At 42.1% G+C, this 17,352-nt stretch overlaps 1 protein-coding gene across 1 annotated transcript; it reads right to left on the bottom strand.

The window, feature by feature from the left end:
- Positions 1 to 6,331: 6,331 nt before the first annotated feature.
- Positions 6,332 to 15,386, bottom strand: LOC144499602 (collagenase 3-like). The gene is made up of 9 exons (XM_078221745.1): positions 15,172 to 15,386; positions 14,242 to 14,390; positions 11,642 to 11,767; positions 10,959 to 11,120; positions 9,272 to 9,398; positions 8,559 to 8,692; positions 7,967 to 8,126; positions 7,775 to 7,878; positions 6,332 to 6,933 (listed from the first exon to the last, which is right to left on the bottom strand). The coding sequence occupies exons 1-9, from the start codon at positions 15,369 to 15,371 to the stop codon at positions 6,833 to 6,835; spliced, it is 1,263 nt and encodes a 420-aa protein (XP_078077871.1). The 5' UTR covers positions 15,372 to 15,386; the 3' UTR covers positions 6,332 to 6,832.
- Positions 15,387 to 17,352: the final 1,966 nt, after the last annotated feature.

The raw sequence follows: 17,352 nt of genomic DNA, 5'->3' as shown, positions 1-17,352 counted from the left end.
AGCAAGTAATTAAGGGCCATTAAGTTTTATGTTGGCTTTACCAAGGACCAGGGTACAATAAATGATTGCTATAACATGTGCTTCAAAAACTACCTCAAAGGAAGGGTTGCCATTCTGTCAACATACGGACTATATGTGACTGTTACAACCCCTGGTTGATGTTATAACTGAACAGGAAAATTCCAGAATGAAACCCTGGCTCAAAATACCGTAACTTTCATTGGTTCTTTTTAAACACGGAGGAGCAGAGTTACAGGACTGCTAATTAGTTTTTAAGAACAAGAAATAAACATTTGTTAAACATGAAAAATGTTATTATAATAGAATTCTCTTTTACCCCACCTTAGCTTCATAAATGTATACAATTTTCAAAAATAAGTAACACTCTGAACAAATTGGCCAATGCCACTCAATTGATCTCCCATGGGTTTCTCTCACAATGGCCCCCCCCCAGATAATTGTCACACGAGAGTTTCCAAACTCCATTCTCAAAAAGACACACTTTAAAATCTTTATTCAAACAAAGCTTTCCATCAGTTGTTTGCGTTAATAATCTATTCCAGGTTTTCCACCTGCCCTTTCAAACAAAACTTCTGTTCCATTTTTTAATAAGAAATCCAATACCAGGGCTGGGATTCTCCCAAAACAATTCTAAGCCCCTAATTTGTGTGAAAACGGGAGTAACTCCAGTTGGTTTGTTTAGCTGGATTTTCAGAGTTAATCTCCAACATCTCCTGCAGAGTGCACGAGTGGGATTCACTCTAGAAATCAGGGGGCAGGGCCTATTTCCACCCGAGAGGCCGGCAACATAGCATGGAGTGAGCCACTGTGCATGCACTGACTTGCCAGTGCCAAGATCAATGTAAGTGCAATGGCCCCGCATTGCCGGCCTTCCGATCGCTGGCCAGCGATTGAGCAGGCCAGCTCTGCAATTCATTATTGTTGGCCTACCAAGCTCCTCACCCCCAATCGCTGGCCTCCTGGAACTCTCCGGGCCAACCCCGATGCCTCCCCCCACCCCAGTCGGACCCGATCTCCCCAAACCGGCAGTTCGGCAGCCCTGATCCCCCTCGGCAGCCCCAAAACCCCGCCAGCCCCGACACCCCTGGCAGCCTCAATCCCCTCCCTCCCCCCACCCAATCAGATAGCCAAATCCAATCGCCATCCTCCCTCCCTCTGCCACTGATCTCTGTGCAGAGTGTCATAAGAACATAAGAACATAAGAAATAGGAGCAGGAGTAGGCCATCTAGCCCCTCGAGCCTGCCCCGCCATTCAATAAGATCATGGCTGATCTGACGTGGATCAGTACCACTTACCCGCCTGATCCCAATAACCCTTAATTCCCTTACCGATCAGGAATCCATCCATCCGCGCTTTAAACATATTCAGCGAGGTAGCCTCCACCACCTCAGTGGGCAGAGAATTCCAGAGATTCACCACCCTCTGGGAGAAGAAGTTCCTCCTCAACTCTGTCTTAAACCGACCCCCCTTTATTTTGAGGCTGTGTCCTCTAGTTTTAACTTCCTTACTAAGTGGAAAGAATCTCTCCGCCTCCACCCTATCCAGCCCCCGCATTATCTTATAAGTCTCCATAAGATCCCCCCTCATCCTTCTAAACTCCAACGAGTACAAACCCAATCTCCTCAGCCTCTCCTCATAATCCAAACCCCTCATCTCTGGTATCAACCTGGTGAACCTTCTCTGCACTCCCTCCAATGCCAATATATCCTTCCTCATATAAGGGGACCAATACTGCACACAGTATTCCAGCTGCAGCCTCACCAATGCCCTGTACAGGTGCATCAAGACATCCCTGCTTTTATATTCTATCCCCCTCGCGATATAGGCCAACATCCCATTTGCCTTCTTGATCACCTGTTGTACCTGCAGACTGGGCTTTTGCGTCTCATGCACAAGGACCCCCAGGTCCCTTTGCACGGTAGCATGTTTTAATTTGTTTCCATTGAGATAGTAATCCCATTTGTTATTATTTCCTCCAAAGTGTATAACCTCGCATTTATCAACGTTATACTCCATTTGCCATATCCTCGCCCACTCACTCAGCCTGTCCAAATCTCTCTGCAGATCTTCTCCGTCCTCCACACGATTCACTTTTCCACTTATCTTTGTGTCGTCTGCAAACTTCGTTACCCTACACTCCGTCCCCTCCTCCAGATCATCTATATAAATGGTAAACAGTTGCGGCCCGAGTACCGATCCCTGCGGCACGCCACTAGTTACCTTCCTCCAAACGGAAAAACACCCATTTATTCCGACTCTTTGCTTCCTGTCGGATAGCCAGTCCCCAATCCACTTTAACACACTACCCCCAACTCCGTGTGCCCTAATCTTCTTCAGCAGCCTTTTATGGGGCACCTTATCAAACGCCTTTTGGAAATCCAAAAACACCGCATCCACCGGTTCTCCTCCATCAACCGCCCTAGTCACATCTTCATAAAAATCCAACATGTTCGTCAAGCACGACTTTCCCCTCATGAATCCATGCTGCGTCTGATTGATCGAACCATTTCTATCCAGATGCCCTGCTATCTCCTCTTTAATAATGGATTCCAGCATTTTCCCTACTACAGACGTTAAGCTGACCGGCCTATAGTTACCTGCCTTTTGTTTCCTTCCTTTTTTAAACAGCGGCGTAACATTAGCCGTTTTCCAATCAACCGGCACTACCCCAGAATGCAACAAGTTTTGATAAATAATCACTAACGCATCCACTATTACCTCTGACATTTCTTTCAATACCCTGGGATGCATTCCATCCGGACCCGGGGACTTGTCCACCTTCAGTCCCATTAGTCTACCCAGCACTGCCTCTCTGGTAACATTAATTGTATTAAGTATTTCTCCTGCTGCCAACCCTCTATCGTTAATATTTGGCAAACTATTTGTGTCCTCCACCGTGAAGACCGACACAAAAAACTTATTTAAAGACTCAGCCATATCCTCATTTCCCTCTATTAACTCCTCCCTCTCGTCCTCCAAGGGTCCAACATTCACTCTAGCCACTCTATTCCTTTTTATATATTTACCCCCCTCCCTCACTGATTGCCCCCCCCATAGGCCCTGCCCCCAATTGGCCATGCCTCCGTCTGGCCCCACCCCTTAGCACCTCTCATTGCCTGGTAGACAGTGCCAAGGTGCCCCTTGGGTATTGCCAGTTTGCCCCTATGGCAGTGCCATGGGGCCAGCCTGTCACTGCCAGCCAGGCTATGCCCAGGGGGCATCCTGCCTTACCTCCGACGAGCCTCAATGGCCTCTCTTCCCTCCAGCGGGGTCAGACTGCGTGTTTTCTGTTTGTGGGGAGCAGGGGTAAACCCCGCTGGAGTGAACCACTCCTGGCGGTGGGGGAGAGATGCTCGCAGTCCCAAGCCTGCTAATGGGAGGAAAATTCAAATGTAATTCTTGAAATCAGCTCCACATCGATTTCCGGCACGGAGCTTATTACACTAAAAACCTTTGCCCCAGAGGTGTACAAGATCAGCACAGCAGTCTAGGAGAATTACCCCCCTCCCCTCCAGGTTTTCCACCACTCCTTTCAGGTTTCCTTTGTCCTAAATACTTTTACACAAACACTGAGATCCAGCCGCCAATTTCCACCATTATTACAACTTAGATTCCACAAACCTGAATATCACTTCAGATATTTTTTCGGTGTCTGTCTTTACTGAAAAGTTCTCTGTTCTAGTACCTGTACCTTCAGATTTCTTGGAAATTTCTCTTCATTTTTCTAGTTCCCTCAACTAGCTGTTCTTTATGTTTACCATATCTGTTTTCGGAATCATTACTTCATAGTATGGCTTTTCTTCTAGCAAAGTCAAGAGAAATGTTCCCCCTCTAGCCTTCTGAAACCAACTGTTTCTAGGAGAGCTGTAAGAACTACCTAGCTCCAACTGCTAATGAATTCAGCTAAAGCTAAACTCAAAACGTTTTCCTACTGTAAAAGTGCTTCTGGTTACTAAACAATGACTTTATGTTTCTCTCAGCTTGTTAACTTTCTCACATCGTAAGCCTCTCTAAACACAATTGAAGCACAGTTTTATCTGAAACCAAAAACTCCCAGGTGCAAACACCTTCCTCTCACATTAATCTAATTATAGGTTTACCCAACCTTACACAGAACAGTAAATTAAATCCAACTAAATATATACCATATTTCTAATATTTAACAATATAAATGGAGATCACTTAAAACAACTTCTATTTTCCTGACAGTGACAATATGGAGAGGATCCTACACATCAGTGCAAGATGTGTTTGAATGTGTCAGATGTTTTGAAATTTGGTCTTCCCTGACTTCTGATGGAGGAACAATCCCATCACCAGATGACTTGTGGATGATAAATCACAACCCAGGTTTCCATGGTAACTAATCTCACCAAGTGTGGCCTAAACAGTTGCAGAGTAGCATTACAATGAGGTATATTTTCCTCCAATAGTTCCCATTGAGCAGATAAGGAGACACTTTAGCTGCCTAGACAAATCCGAAAGGGCTCTGTAATATGCTCCAGTTCATGTGGCACGAATAGCTCCAGTTCATGTGGCACGAATAGCTTTGACCAAACTCCCTCTCCTCTCCAAAGATTTGAACATGTTGTTGCATCCCAAATCCATGCCTACCTTTCTTGCAACTCTGTTTTTTCCCCATACAATCAGATTTCCAGTTCTAAAATGTGCGGGTTAGATTGATTGGCCAGGTTAAAAATTGCCCCTTAGAGTCCTGAGATGTGTAGGTTAGAGATTAGCGGGTAGATATGTGGGGGTAGGGCCTGGGTGGGATTGTGGTCGGTGCAGACTCGATGGGCCGAATGGCCTCCTTCTGCACTGTAGGATTTCTATGATAAACTAACATCTGAAGATCATAATTTCCAAAAGGAAGCACTGGGAGGGGCGGCAGCATTTAGTTATCAGTGGGCAAACTGGGTTTCAAATCAACCTCGCAGGCAGAGAGCACTAAAACAAAAGGTCTATATAATCATTCTGGAAGTCCAATTATGCTCATTGTAATGACTTCAACCAGGCCATTGAGGTTGGCCTATTGGAATATGAACTCCCTGATTAAGGAGTCAATTGATGGGCCAATCAGGGAGCCTTTTCCTTGTATTTAACCAGGAGTGCCAGTTCCTCTTGAACTCCCGAAAGTAGACTGCTGATTGATAGCACTTAGTGAACTGCTGCTGGAATTGTAAATAAAGGAATTTTGGTGAAGGGACCTCTGCCTCTGAAGACTTATTACACTCATCATGACAAAACAAAACAAAAATGTTGATAAACTGATCTGTGGATACCATGCAACAACGGCCTTAAAGAATGGCTGCATTCCATGTCAAAGAGACGTTGAGATGTGCATCCGAGCTGCCATACCAAGCATTCACACCATATTGAGACAGACACAACTGAGTTGGGCTGGTCATGTCGCCAGAATGCCTGATACTCGCACCCAAAGTGAATCTTCTATGGTGAGACTGATATTGACTTTGAGCCTTGAGAGAAGGTCACCCAGGATCGCTGCACTGGGCACATCCAAATAAAAAATTGTGTGGCTTCCTTCGAAAGAAAGTGTGTATCAGAGGCAGAGAGAAAACGCAAGGAGATGAAATCCCGAGCCAGCAACTCGGCCAAAACTCAATTGTCTGCAGCATTCTGTCCCATTTGCAACAGAACCATCTGGGTTCAAATTGACCCTGGCAGTCACCTATATACCCACCAGGCACCCAATCAAATACCCCAGATGACGAACATGGTCATCTTCACCTCAAGGGGCAAACAAGAAGATTCCAATGTCAGTTGGTGAGGCGGGCACAGTGAGGGTGCCCGCCTCACCAATTTATATTGGTTTACTGATGAAAGTATCAGTGGAATCATTTCCAGTCACAGAATCCCAGTTTTCCTATAAAAATGAGTTTCTCTTGGTTCAGCGGAGGCATGCACTAAATGGCAACAGGTGGAAAGTGGGTAGGAAAACTTTCCTTGTGGGTTTGGTTTCACTGTTGCCCTTTACTCAGTGAAAAATGGGCAGTGTGGAGACCAAGATTATCTTCATTCACCACTGCAAGAAACGTTCTTTACCGTGACGTACACAGCAATAGGAAGAAGGTGGCAGGAGGACAACATACCAAAAGATACAAAAACCTGATAAAAGGCAATAAAAAACCTGGTAATTTCAGAACCCCCGAGGATTCCAGGTTCTGGAAGTCCCAATTTAAAACCCAGTGGTGTGAACATATTCTAAAAGTAGTTTCACGTTAATTTAATTGTAAAACAGCTGAACGCACTAAAACGCGAATGATGTGTGACACGCACCACAAAGGAAATGAAGTTTCACATCATTTTATTTAAAATAGAATCGATGAAAGTGAGGGACTCAATTTCCTATGTTCCAATGCTTAATTTACTCATGAAAACATTTTTGCTAAAGTTAGCATTCTTTAAAATATACATAATGATATAACTTAATATTGAATAAAAATACTTCTATAGCATAACCATAGATTTTCACATTTACGCATATGGAGCAACAGTTATCAAAATATAAATAATTACAAATTATTTAGTAAACTAAATATGTCACATAGAAATACAATAAATAACATGTAGAAGTGGCATACAAAATAGAATTCTATTACTTCAAACAGTGTATCAGTTTGCAACAGCGCTTCAACACTACTATATAGAACCATTAACATTGCTGTGCTGAAATGCTAATCTGTTTAATATGGCTTATTAGTTATTGAAGGTCCAATAAATCAACATTTTTGGTATGTATGTGTTAGATCAGTTAATGGCTAGGGGCTACCAACTCTGTAAAATATGTATCTAACAGCCCACCCAGTGGTTGATTCTGTTCATGTGAAACACTCGTCGTTCTCTGGTGTTGAACAGGAATTGAGTTGGTCCACGGAAGAAGTAAATATACCCTACAAAACAAAATGGGAATACAAACTCGTAATTCTCATTCTACTCGAAGAAAGCACAGGGAATAAAATGAATTGCTCCATCATTCAGTATCAATGTTCAACACAAACTGGCCGTATGAAGACCTTTCACCTTTGTGAAGGCCATGAATTAAAAAGCCAAAATAATTGTGTTGACAATCCGCACACATAATGCACACATGCAAACACACACTTCCAGTAGGGGTCACTAAATAGCAACTAGGAGCAGAATAGTCATTGATTTTACTGTGTTTAAACCAGAGGCATTGAACGTAATCTAATTGTATTCCTCAACTTAAGATCACATCCCTGTGCAGAACAGGGTACAAACAAGAAACTTCATGTTCTGTATAGCTCATGCACTTATTGTATTAACTCATTGAGCATGAAGAAACACTGTACAGTATTCTCTTAAAAAATATTCGGACGATCTCAATACTCCAGGGGCAGCATGGTAGCACAGTGGTTAGCACTGCTGCTTCACAGCTCCAGGGACCTGGGTTCGATTCCCGGCTTGGGTCACTGTCTGTGTGGAGTTTGCACATTCTCCTCGTGTCTGCGTGGGTTTCCTCCGGGTGCTCCGGTTTCCTCCCACAGTCCAAAGATGTGCGGGTTAAGTTGATTGGCCATGCTAAAAAATTGCCCTTAGTGTCCTGGGATGCGTAGGTTAGAGGGATTAGTGTGTAAATATGTAAGGATATGGGGATAGGGCCTGGGTGGGATTGTGGTCGGTGCAGACTCGATGGGCCGAATGGCCTCTTTCTGTGCTGTAGGGTTTCTAAGATTCTTCTAAGATTCAATGAATATTTGCTTTTTAATTTACCGTGCTGTTCAAATGCTGCATCCAATCTTCCAGGAATGCCTGGCCAGTCATCTACTATCGGGCGTGGGTAACCTTCATCCATGGCTTGTTTAGTCTCATCGTAACTGGAAGGAGAAGCACATATTTTATGTAAACAGAGACAGTGATGAGAAAATATTGACTTGAATATTGATATAAAGAATGAACCATTACCTCCAGTATTGGCCTCCTGCAAAGAATAAAGTCTTTGAAGTTGACCTAATGTGAACAGCTGCATCTATTTTCCTGACGGATTTTGGAATTCCAAATCGATGGATGTTCTTTGGATAACCTGGCATGACATCATAGCCATTGATGGCCCAGTATTTGTTTCCTGTAGGATTACAGAAACAATGTTATCATTTGAATATTAGGAAATGTGTGTGAATATTAGCCAATGTGTTTTTTTCTCAGCTTCAATGTCTCCTCATGTGGTGGGTATCAATTCCTGACTAAAATGCTGGACAATCAACCTCGTCCCAATCCTCTCCTGAGTTGCAATTCTAGAGAAGTCATCTTCCCTCCCTTGTTGGCTCTGTCTAATGAAGCTCAGCTCTTGGCACACAGCATTACACATCACCACTGGTACAGTCCCAAAGAAGATAATTGTTTCAAATTTTAATCTTCGAAAAAATGTGCTAAAAATGTGAATTTAGCTCAAGTTCCAGAAAACAATGTCCCTCTTCACTGTAACATTGTTATTTCCAGCACTACGTTATCCCAGGAAAAATGTGTTCTTTAGCAATGAAAAGTAACAGTACTCAACCTTTAATGACAATAAGGGAATCCATCTTCAGATTTTCATACGCAGCATCAATCTTTTTGGGAATCGTTGGCCAGAATGAGCTAATTAAAGACAGATCAGCATCAGGAAGTTGTGGATGTCTCCTCCATAAAAACCTAAAGAACACAAATTAGAATATGACAAAAGTAAGTAAATAAATTCTCAGCACATATCACACCTTAAGTGTTATACTGATTTATTTTGTAATACCACATTGGTAAATTGTTCTTCCAATAACGTATTTTTTCCAGATACGTCACATACCTTAAAACATTCCTTTATCAAATTGATTCTAGGGCTGTGTGAATACTCTCCTATCTTACAATGGTGACTACACCTCATTGCCGCTAAAGTCTGATGGGGCATCGTGAGATCAGAAAGTGCTTGGCATAGATGCAAGTTCTTGTTAAGAGGTTTTACTCAGTGACCAGTCACTGGTTATTAGACAGGTTGGATTGGCATTTGTCATACCCAATGAAGCATTTTGGTTTGAATCATCGCCACTTCCATGGATCTCAATGAAACGAAACCCAACATGTGGAGAATTGCAGATTAAACAAAAACCATACCTAACACTAGAAGGTAAAAAGGCAGGAATATTTATCCCCAAAAATACTCAAATACTTTTGCTAAAACATTTCCAAAATGGAACTGCATCAATGCAAACATTATAAGATAGTCAACATATTTTATACCTGTCTTTGAAAAATACCATCTCTCCCCGAAGTCCAGCAACTGCGTCAAAGGACAAGTAAGGATCGCATTTTTCTGGCGTCTTTGGTGGTGGTGGCCTGGGGCTTGGATTGATCTCATTTGATGCACCTTGTGTAAAGTAACCATACATATTACTAAACAATATAGAAATACTGATTACTAAACAATGTTCAAGGCAGGGATAGTAATCCCAGACTGGAGTCCAATTTTAATAAAAGTACATTGGCTCTAGAGGTAGAATTTTAAGGAATGTCAGTGAATAACGATCTGGGATGTCAACTCTCGGCCATCCCATCATTTAATGCTCACACGAGCGCTGATTGGCAGTGGGCTGCACTTCCATCCGCCCTTGGAAGGACGTCCCACCTAAGAGAGCTGTCCGCCAATCTGATTGGCCAGCAGCTCTCCAACATGTCCAGGCACAGTGATCAAAGGAGATACTAAATCCAGGGGTAGTGGGGGTGGAGGACATTCCAATAGTGGTGGCACCTTCAGGTTGAAGTGTCCCCCCCTCTTCCTGCCCAAGATGGAGAAAAGTTTATTTCTCTGTTACCCACCTATTCGTAGCTGCACCAGTCAGTCTTTAACCTGAGACTGGCCTAGGAAAGGCCCTGAAGTGGCTGTTAAGTGGGCACTAAAATACCTGAGCAGGTGAAAGGGTGGGGTCCCTGCCTGCCCAAACATGAAATTGCATAGCTGTTAGGGTGGGCGGAGCCTCAGAGGAATCCCACCCATACAATTTTACACCCACTTTGGGGGAGCGTAAAATTCTTCCCCAAGATTTGCTGCATTTCTATGCATCATTCACAGAAACTGGGCTTTTGAGAAATGACCGTTTTATTATTGGAATAAACTTGGTTTGTTCCCTTTTCTCAACAGTCAGGTTTGATGTCAAGAACAGTACAAAGAGCAATCAATCTTTGAAGTAGATTTCTGGGTCAGATAGTGGATGATACAATGTGGAAACCTGCATATTTTTATTTCTGAGTTTATTTTCAGAGCTGTAGCATCATTTTAATTCTAAACAAGATAAAGATACTAGCACTGGAAAATTGCTCAGAGCAGTTAAGTCCCATGTGTAATCAAAATCATAGAAATCATCATTGAAACCCTACAGTACAGAAAGAGGCCATTCGGCCCATCGAGTCTGCACCGACCGCAATCCCACCCAGGCCCTACCCCCATATACCTTACCTGCTAATCCCTCTAATCTACGCATCCCAAGACACTAAGGGGCAATTTTAGCATGGCCAATCAACCTACCCGCACATCTTTGGACTGTGGGAGGAAACCGGAGGACCCGGAGGAAACCCACGCAGACACGAGGAGAATGTGCAAACTCCACACAGACAGTGACCCAAGTGGGAATCGAACCCAGGTCCCTGGAGCTGTGAAGCAGCAGTGCTAACCACTGTGCTACCGTGCCACCAAATGTCCAACAGCAGTAAGTTAAACACAACACCAGCAAGCTTTACTGTTGTAATTTACAGCAATAGTTTATGCTACATATATCATTGTTTATAAAGATAATTTGTTCTTTACAATTCAGTAAGATCACATGATATTATTACTCTGATGCCTTGATACAGTAAAAGCTCGTTCATTATCTAAATGGTCAGTAATTGTTTAGGAAGGAATATTTCTACTTTTATTCGAGACTTAACCTACCATAGAGAGCCTGGATTCCATTCACATCATCCTGAGAAAGACGGAACTCATTCATTCTTGTAAATGTGTATGTGGGGAACATCAATGCCCCAGGATCACTAGAGTGAGCCAGTCCCAATGCATGGCCAAACTCATGGGCTGCCACAAGGAACAAGTTATATCCTAAACGAAACAGTCACAAAACAACAAATTAACAATATGGCAAAACTCATTCCCCTCTGGTGCTTATTTAAAGATAAGCCAACAGTGAAATATCTAAATATTCATCGAATGGTATGCAACAGAAAAATAAACTTTAATCCTTAATTTCATGTAAATACTCTGTCCTTTATCTTAGCTGAGAGTGGTTTATACGTTACTAAAATTTTAAACATTTTAAATACTTTCTCAAAATTTATTATCAAATGTAACTGGCCAAATATCAGAATTAGATATAAGTCATGGTACAAAGTTCTAACAAATTTATAATCTAAACGCATTTTTTGGTGACATAAAATTGAATTGTAATTCTTAAGGCTGCACTTATCAGAAAGTCTTACCTTAATATATTACCAGGGAAATGCTCTCAAAATTAACATTACTAGCTAATAGCTATGTAAATTGTTTACTAACTGGAAACATCCTATTCATTTTTTCATCTTTTTGGCACTAATTATGATAATAACATTGGTCAATTTCTGTACCATTTGATCCCATTGTCCAGGTTTCATCTTCATCAAAGTGAGTGTCTCCCCCAATGCCAGCTGCAGGTGGAAAAGCGTGGGCCAGTAATCCATTTGGTCCATCAAATGGATAATTGTCACCATGTTCTGAAAATAATGGAACAGCTAACTGTCAACGTGAATTCTAAGAATTGTCAGAGTGAATTCAGGAGTCGCAAACGGCTAACAACATTCAAAATGTAGCAAATTAAGATAAATATACATAAAATAACAAATTTCCATTGTTCACCAGTTTTCACTTTGCCCACTGGTTATCGGCATAAGTTTTACAAATCGGGTGACCCAGTAGTTAATGTTTTTTAAGGTTTATTTATCAGTGTCACAAGTAGGCTTACACTAACACTACAATGAAGTTACTATGAAAATCCCCGAGTCGCCACACTTTGGCGCCTATTCGGGTACATTGAGGGAGAATTTAGCATGGCCAATGCACCTCGCAAGTATATCTTTCAGACTGTGGGAGGAAACCAGAGCACCCGGAAGAAACCCACGCAGGTATGGGGAGAACATGCAGACTCCGCACAGTCACCCAAGCTGGGAATCGAACCCAGGATCTAGTTAAATGCACCAACCAAGTTGCCAATCCTGCAGTGGAATGCCAAGTTCACTTGCCCACTTTGAGGGAGCCAGCCTCTTTAGATGCTGTGGGCATCCTATAATTACCCACTACACCTCACTGTCTCCGAGTCAGTACTATAATGGTGGCCTGTAGACCCACTCTTTAGAACAGCCAAAGATTAGTTAGGCTGTCAAGTATATTCCACCATTCAATGAAACCCTGGCTGATCTGCAAGCCAGCTCCACATACTTGTCACTGCAACATACTTCTTAATAGCATTGGTTAAAAAATGTTCATCAATCTCAGATTTAAAATCTAAAATGACATTCCCCTTTGTTGGTTTTACAACATCTTGAACTATCTCAGACACACTCAAGAAATTCACTACCTTTCCAATATGTGCTAGTTTGTTTATCTCAATTTATATGGAAGTCAAAACCATTCTATGCTTCTCTAATCTCTGCATTTATATACTTTTCCATTTCACAGCTGCTACCATGGGACCTATACACAACTCCCAATTCACTTCATTGTTTTTCTAATTCTTAACTTGACCCATAGAATCTCCATAGCCTGCTTACCTTTTGTTATAACTCAACATTACCATTGAAGTGTTTATCTTAACCACCAAGTCTATTCCACCAGTTTACATTATAAACTGATGTATTTAATTCCAGGATCTGATCATCTTGAAACCAGTCTCAGTGATGGTTACTGGACTATAATCTCCGAGTTGTTTTTGTGCCTGCAATTCATTCAATCTCTATTATACTCCATGGGTTGGATTTTCTGGCTGCACTTACCCCAAGACCGGAAATTCCTGCCCGAGATCAACGGATCTTTGCATGGTCAACCCCCCCTCCCACCCCCATCCCCCCCCCCCCCCCCCCCCCAGCACGCAACCCCCCCCCCCCCCCCCACCCCCCTCCCCCATCCATCCCCCTCAACTTGCTACAATTCCTACAGCGAGTGGGACAGGAAAATTGCACCCATGTGTTTGCAAGAAAAACATTCATTTGAGGCACTAATCCTAATTTGTCCTTTCACTGTAATATTTTACTCACATCCATTTCTTGATTCTCACCCCGGTTTAATTATTTCACGTCTTCTAGCTTTGCCTTTGCCTGCAATACCTAACACAGTAACTGTTACTCCACTCTCCCTTTACTTTGTTTTCAGGCTATTATATATTACCGTTTCCACTTGAGCCCTCCTTCCACTTAATTCCTTGGTTTAAAGTCCATGTGACCATCCTATTTATCTTTTCCTCTAGGACTTGATAAAAGCCTAGTTTAGATTGAGCCGGTCCCAGTAATACAGTTCTTTCCAATCCCAGTATGGATGCTAGTGTCCCATGGCCCACTGTCTTCAGCCATACATTCACCACCTTAATCTGTCTATCTAACCCGAATTTCCACTTGGGTTTGATAAAATACCAGCAATTATAACCCTTGAGGTTTTGTTCCTTCATTTAGTTCCTAGTTCCCTCCAAACAGAATCTCTTGCCTTCTCTTCTTTATGTTGTTGGTCCCAACATGGACTGGATGTTCTCCCTCCCTCTTCTCTCAAAGATCTTGAACAAATTGGAAATCTAGGACAGAACTTTCCCGTCCTGCCCGCCATGGGAATTGAAGCGTACGGGACAGAAAATTCAGCAGATCATGCAAAGGTCCATTGACCTTGGGCAGAAATTTCCAGTCTTGGGGCATGCGCGGCTGGAAAATCCCACCCCTGATCCCAGCACAAAAATGACTGAATGCATTTTCAGAATGCTAGGAGACCTACTATGTATGTGCACTTCCATTTTTACTAAATTGTGAATGGCCTACGTAATCAAACAATCATTAAAACATGATTGTGTATGTAGTATTTCCCTGGACTTTGATTTATATGGTTTATTTGTCTGTTCTTTTTCTCTAAGATTATTCACAAAATGATAAGAAATCTTGATACTTAAATGTACCCTGAAAGCAGTAATAATGGAAATGATTTGTGTTGATACCTCGAGCCCCGAATGAGATCATGATGTCAGCTTCTCCTTCAAAGATTCTTGTGAACTTCAGAGGTGTGACGTCACTCCAAACCTTCAAAGCTCTCCTAATTGCAGTGTCCACATCAGTAGATGAAATATCCAGCGTATAGTTTAAAATTCTTTATTAAAGAAAACAGAAAATAAGATTTTATACTAAATATTACGGAGGAAATCTTGAAAAGTATGCCATTGGTAGACTTTTTGCCTACATGCTTCAGCCTGGACATTTCTTATTCTGTTGCAAATGATAATGTCATAGTGGGGGAAATGTGGGGAATCTGGGAGCTCAGTTAACAGCTAGACCAACTATCCATCTCCATAACCAATATGATTTAGGATTGAGAGAGGAACAGAGAAACAAAGGAGAAGGAAGGTGAATTAGAGTAAAATTAGGTGCATAAAAATATATAAAGAAAGGTTTGAGTAAGAGGGAGAAGAAAAACTGAAAGGAATCATAAGAATTTAAAAATATATATATATTTCGTGTTTTGAAATCTACAAGTAGAATTTACTACTTGCCTGAACAAGACTAACTGTTCCTTTCCAGGGATTTAGACTGATTGGCTTTGAAATATTAATTCACACACAATGAATAAGTTACTTTAACTCTTAATTACCAGCCACAAACTTTGGCAGTGAGTTTAGTAGTCAATTCATCTGAAAATCCAGTTAATTCATAAAAATAACACTGAGGCTAGGAGCACAGTTTGTATAAAGTAAATGGCAAAGTGTCACAAATCAAGCAGCAAGTTTTGTATTTCATAACTCAAATTCTCTGAACTTCCTGCCCAGTTGTGCCTTAATAATATCAGTCATTCTTAACACACCTTTACCTTTACAGCAACATTTGACCCAATCAACCACGGAAATGATGCTCTGAAATGCTGTGAAAAGTATTACCTGTATGTTATTTTATTCTTTTTCCATTTAATAGTTCCTGGGAAGTGATTATATTCAGCAACGTCAGGGACTCCACATCGAGGTTTCTGCATGACTTCCATCGTTGCAGAGTCCAGATTTCCAGTTATCTCAAGACCAAAGAGTTTTTGCATTTTCCTAATCTTTTTGGACAGGGAACTCTTCGATACGTAGTTTAACATCTTTGAAGAAAACCGTGGTGAACTGTCTTCGAGCTTGTAAAATCGGTTCAAATAGACCTTCAAGAAAACAGAATATCAACATTATTAATCGTGACATTTTCAGTGAAAGAAGACGCATCTGTTTAAATCCATTGAACAGTTTTATTATGTTAGTTACATTCCACACAGTACCTCTGCAAATTGCCAATCCTCTCCATCTCTCTCGATTTCTGAAAGTAGTGGAACAGCAGAAGAAAAAGTTACAGAAAGTAAAACAAACAACACTGAAAAGCAAAAGTGCTTCATCTTTCTGTTCTCAACTGAAACTGAGAGAGAAACTTCTGCCTCTGATTCTCTCCTTACAGCTTTTATAGTATTGTCTGTCCCATGTTCTGCTAATTATAGAATGATTCAGGTGTGAGTAAGAGCGAAAACCACAGACATGTCATGAGTGGTTAAGCAAAGACAGGAAGTCATTAAAGGACGTGCTTCTCTTCCCTCGCCCAGTATTTACAATTCTTTGATGTATCTTTAAATATATATCTACCAAGAAACAGTTTAAACTGTATTTAAATGAACAAATGTCAACAAAATCGGTGTAGATTTTTATCTGATTATGACATAAACCAAGATAATGGTTGCCCATCCAACCCATTTTCTGTATTTCTGTTCTCCCCCTTCCCATCCCTCCCAGAACCACAATGGGGCTCCCGTTGTCCTCACTTTCCACCCCACCAGCATTCACATTCCTCCGCCATTTCTCCCACCTTCATCCACCAACAAAGACATCTTCCCCTTCCCTCCAGCATTCCCAGGGGAACTTTCCCACCGTAACTCCCTGGTCCACTCTTCAGTCACCACCCCCTCCCCCCCCCAACAACCCCCCACCCCTTCCCACAGTATATTTCCATGCAATCACCACAGCTGTCCTTTTACCTCACTACTCTCCTCATATTCCAAAGCCCCAAACATGCCTTCTAGGTGATTTACTTGTAGTGCTTTCAAATTAGTAAACTGCATTTGTCGCTCACAGTGGTCTTTCCTCCACACTGGGCTGGAGATTGGGTGACCCTTTTGAAGAACACCACCACTCGGTCTGCGAGCATGGCCCCCAGGCTTCGAGTTGCTGATGGTTTGCCATCTTGCTCCCATGCTTACATTTCAGTCCCTAGCCTGCTGTTCCAGCAAAGCCCTGCACAAGCTCAAGGAACCACGGTTTATCTTTTGCTTCAGCGCTTTCCAGCTTTCTGAACTCCACATTGAGTTTAGCAATTTCAGACCATGAGCCATGTCCCTGTGGTGAACCATCATTGGTTACCACTGTAGGGTTGTTCTAATGTTGTTGTTGGGCTAGGGTGTTTACACTGTGGGATTGTTCTAATGTTGTTGTTGGGCTAGGGTGTTCACACTGTGGGGTTGTTATAATGTTGTTGTTGGGCTAGGGTGTTCACACTGTGGGATTGTTCTAATGTTGTTGTTGGGCTAGGGTGTTCACACTGTGGGATTGTTCTAATGTTGTTGTTGGGCTAGGGTGTTCACACTGTGGGATTGTTCTAATGTTGTTGTTGGGCTAGGGTGTTTACACTGTGGGATTGTTCTAATGTTGTTGTTGGGCTAGGGTGTTTACACTGTGGGATTAATATACCTGTGGTGGTTGCTGTTGTGGCACATCCCAGTCGGGCCCCGCCTCCTGGGAGAGGTATAAGACCCCCTGCTCGGGCGGGACCTCATCAGTCTGGGATGGTGTACTTATGTTCTAATAGTTCCATTGTTAGGCAATAAAAGCCTTCAGTTACCGAAGCCTTGTGTCTTGTGCTCGATTGACGTGCATCAGTCCCACACTTCGATTCTTTTTTTTTGACCATGTGCCAGTTTGAATCTTGTTTTTCATGCTTTTGCTTTCAAACAAAGATGTTCATTATTCTGACATTTACGCTCGCTTTGGACAAATGTTTTATTTCTTTGCTACAACAACTATCAGTTCTTTTATTTCAGTCCCATG

Source organism: Mustelus asterias, chromosome 10, assembly GCF_964213995.1.
Source record: "Mustelus asterias chromosome 10, sMusAst1.hap1.1, whole genome shotgun sequence".
NCBI lineage: Eukaryota > Metazoa > Chordata > Chondrichthyes > Carcharhiniformes > Triakidae > Mustelus > Mustelus asterias.
This window is presented reverse-complemented; position numbering and strand designations above follow the sequence as displayed.

Excerpts from the sequence above, each read along its gene's own strand:
- LOC144499602 (XM_078221745.1), bottom strand. The coding sequence starts at position 15,371 with ATGTTAAACTACGTATCGAAGAGTTCCCTGTCCAAAAAGATTAGGAAA. Across the intron at positions 8,127-8,558 it reads TTCCCTTATTGTCATTAAAG|GAAACAAATACTGGGCCATC; the intron begins GTTGAGTACTGT and ends GTAATCCTACAG. Across the intron at positions 7,879-7,966 it reads GCAGGAGGCCAATACTGGAG|TTACGATGAGACTAAACAAG; the intron begins GTAATGGTTCAT and ends TTCTCCTTCCAG.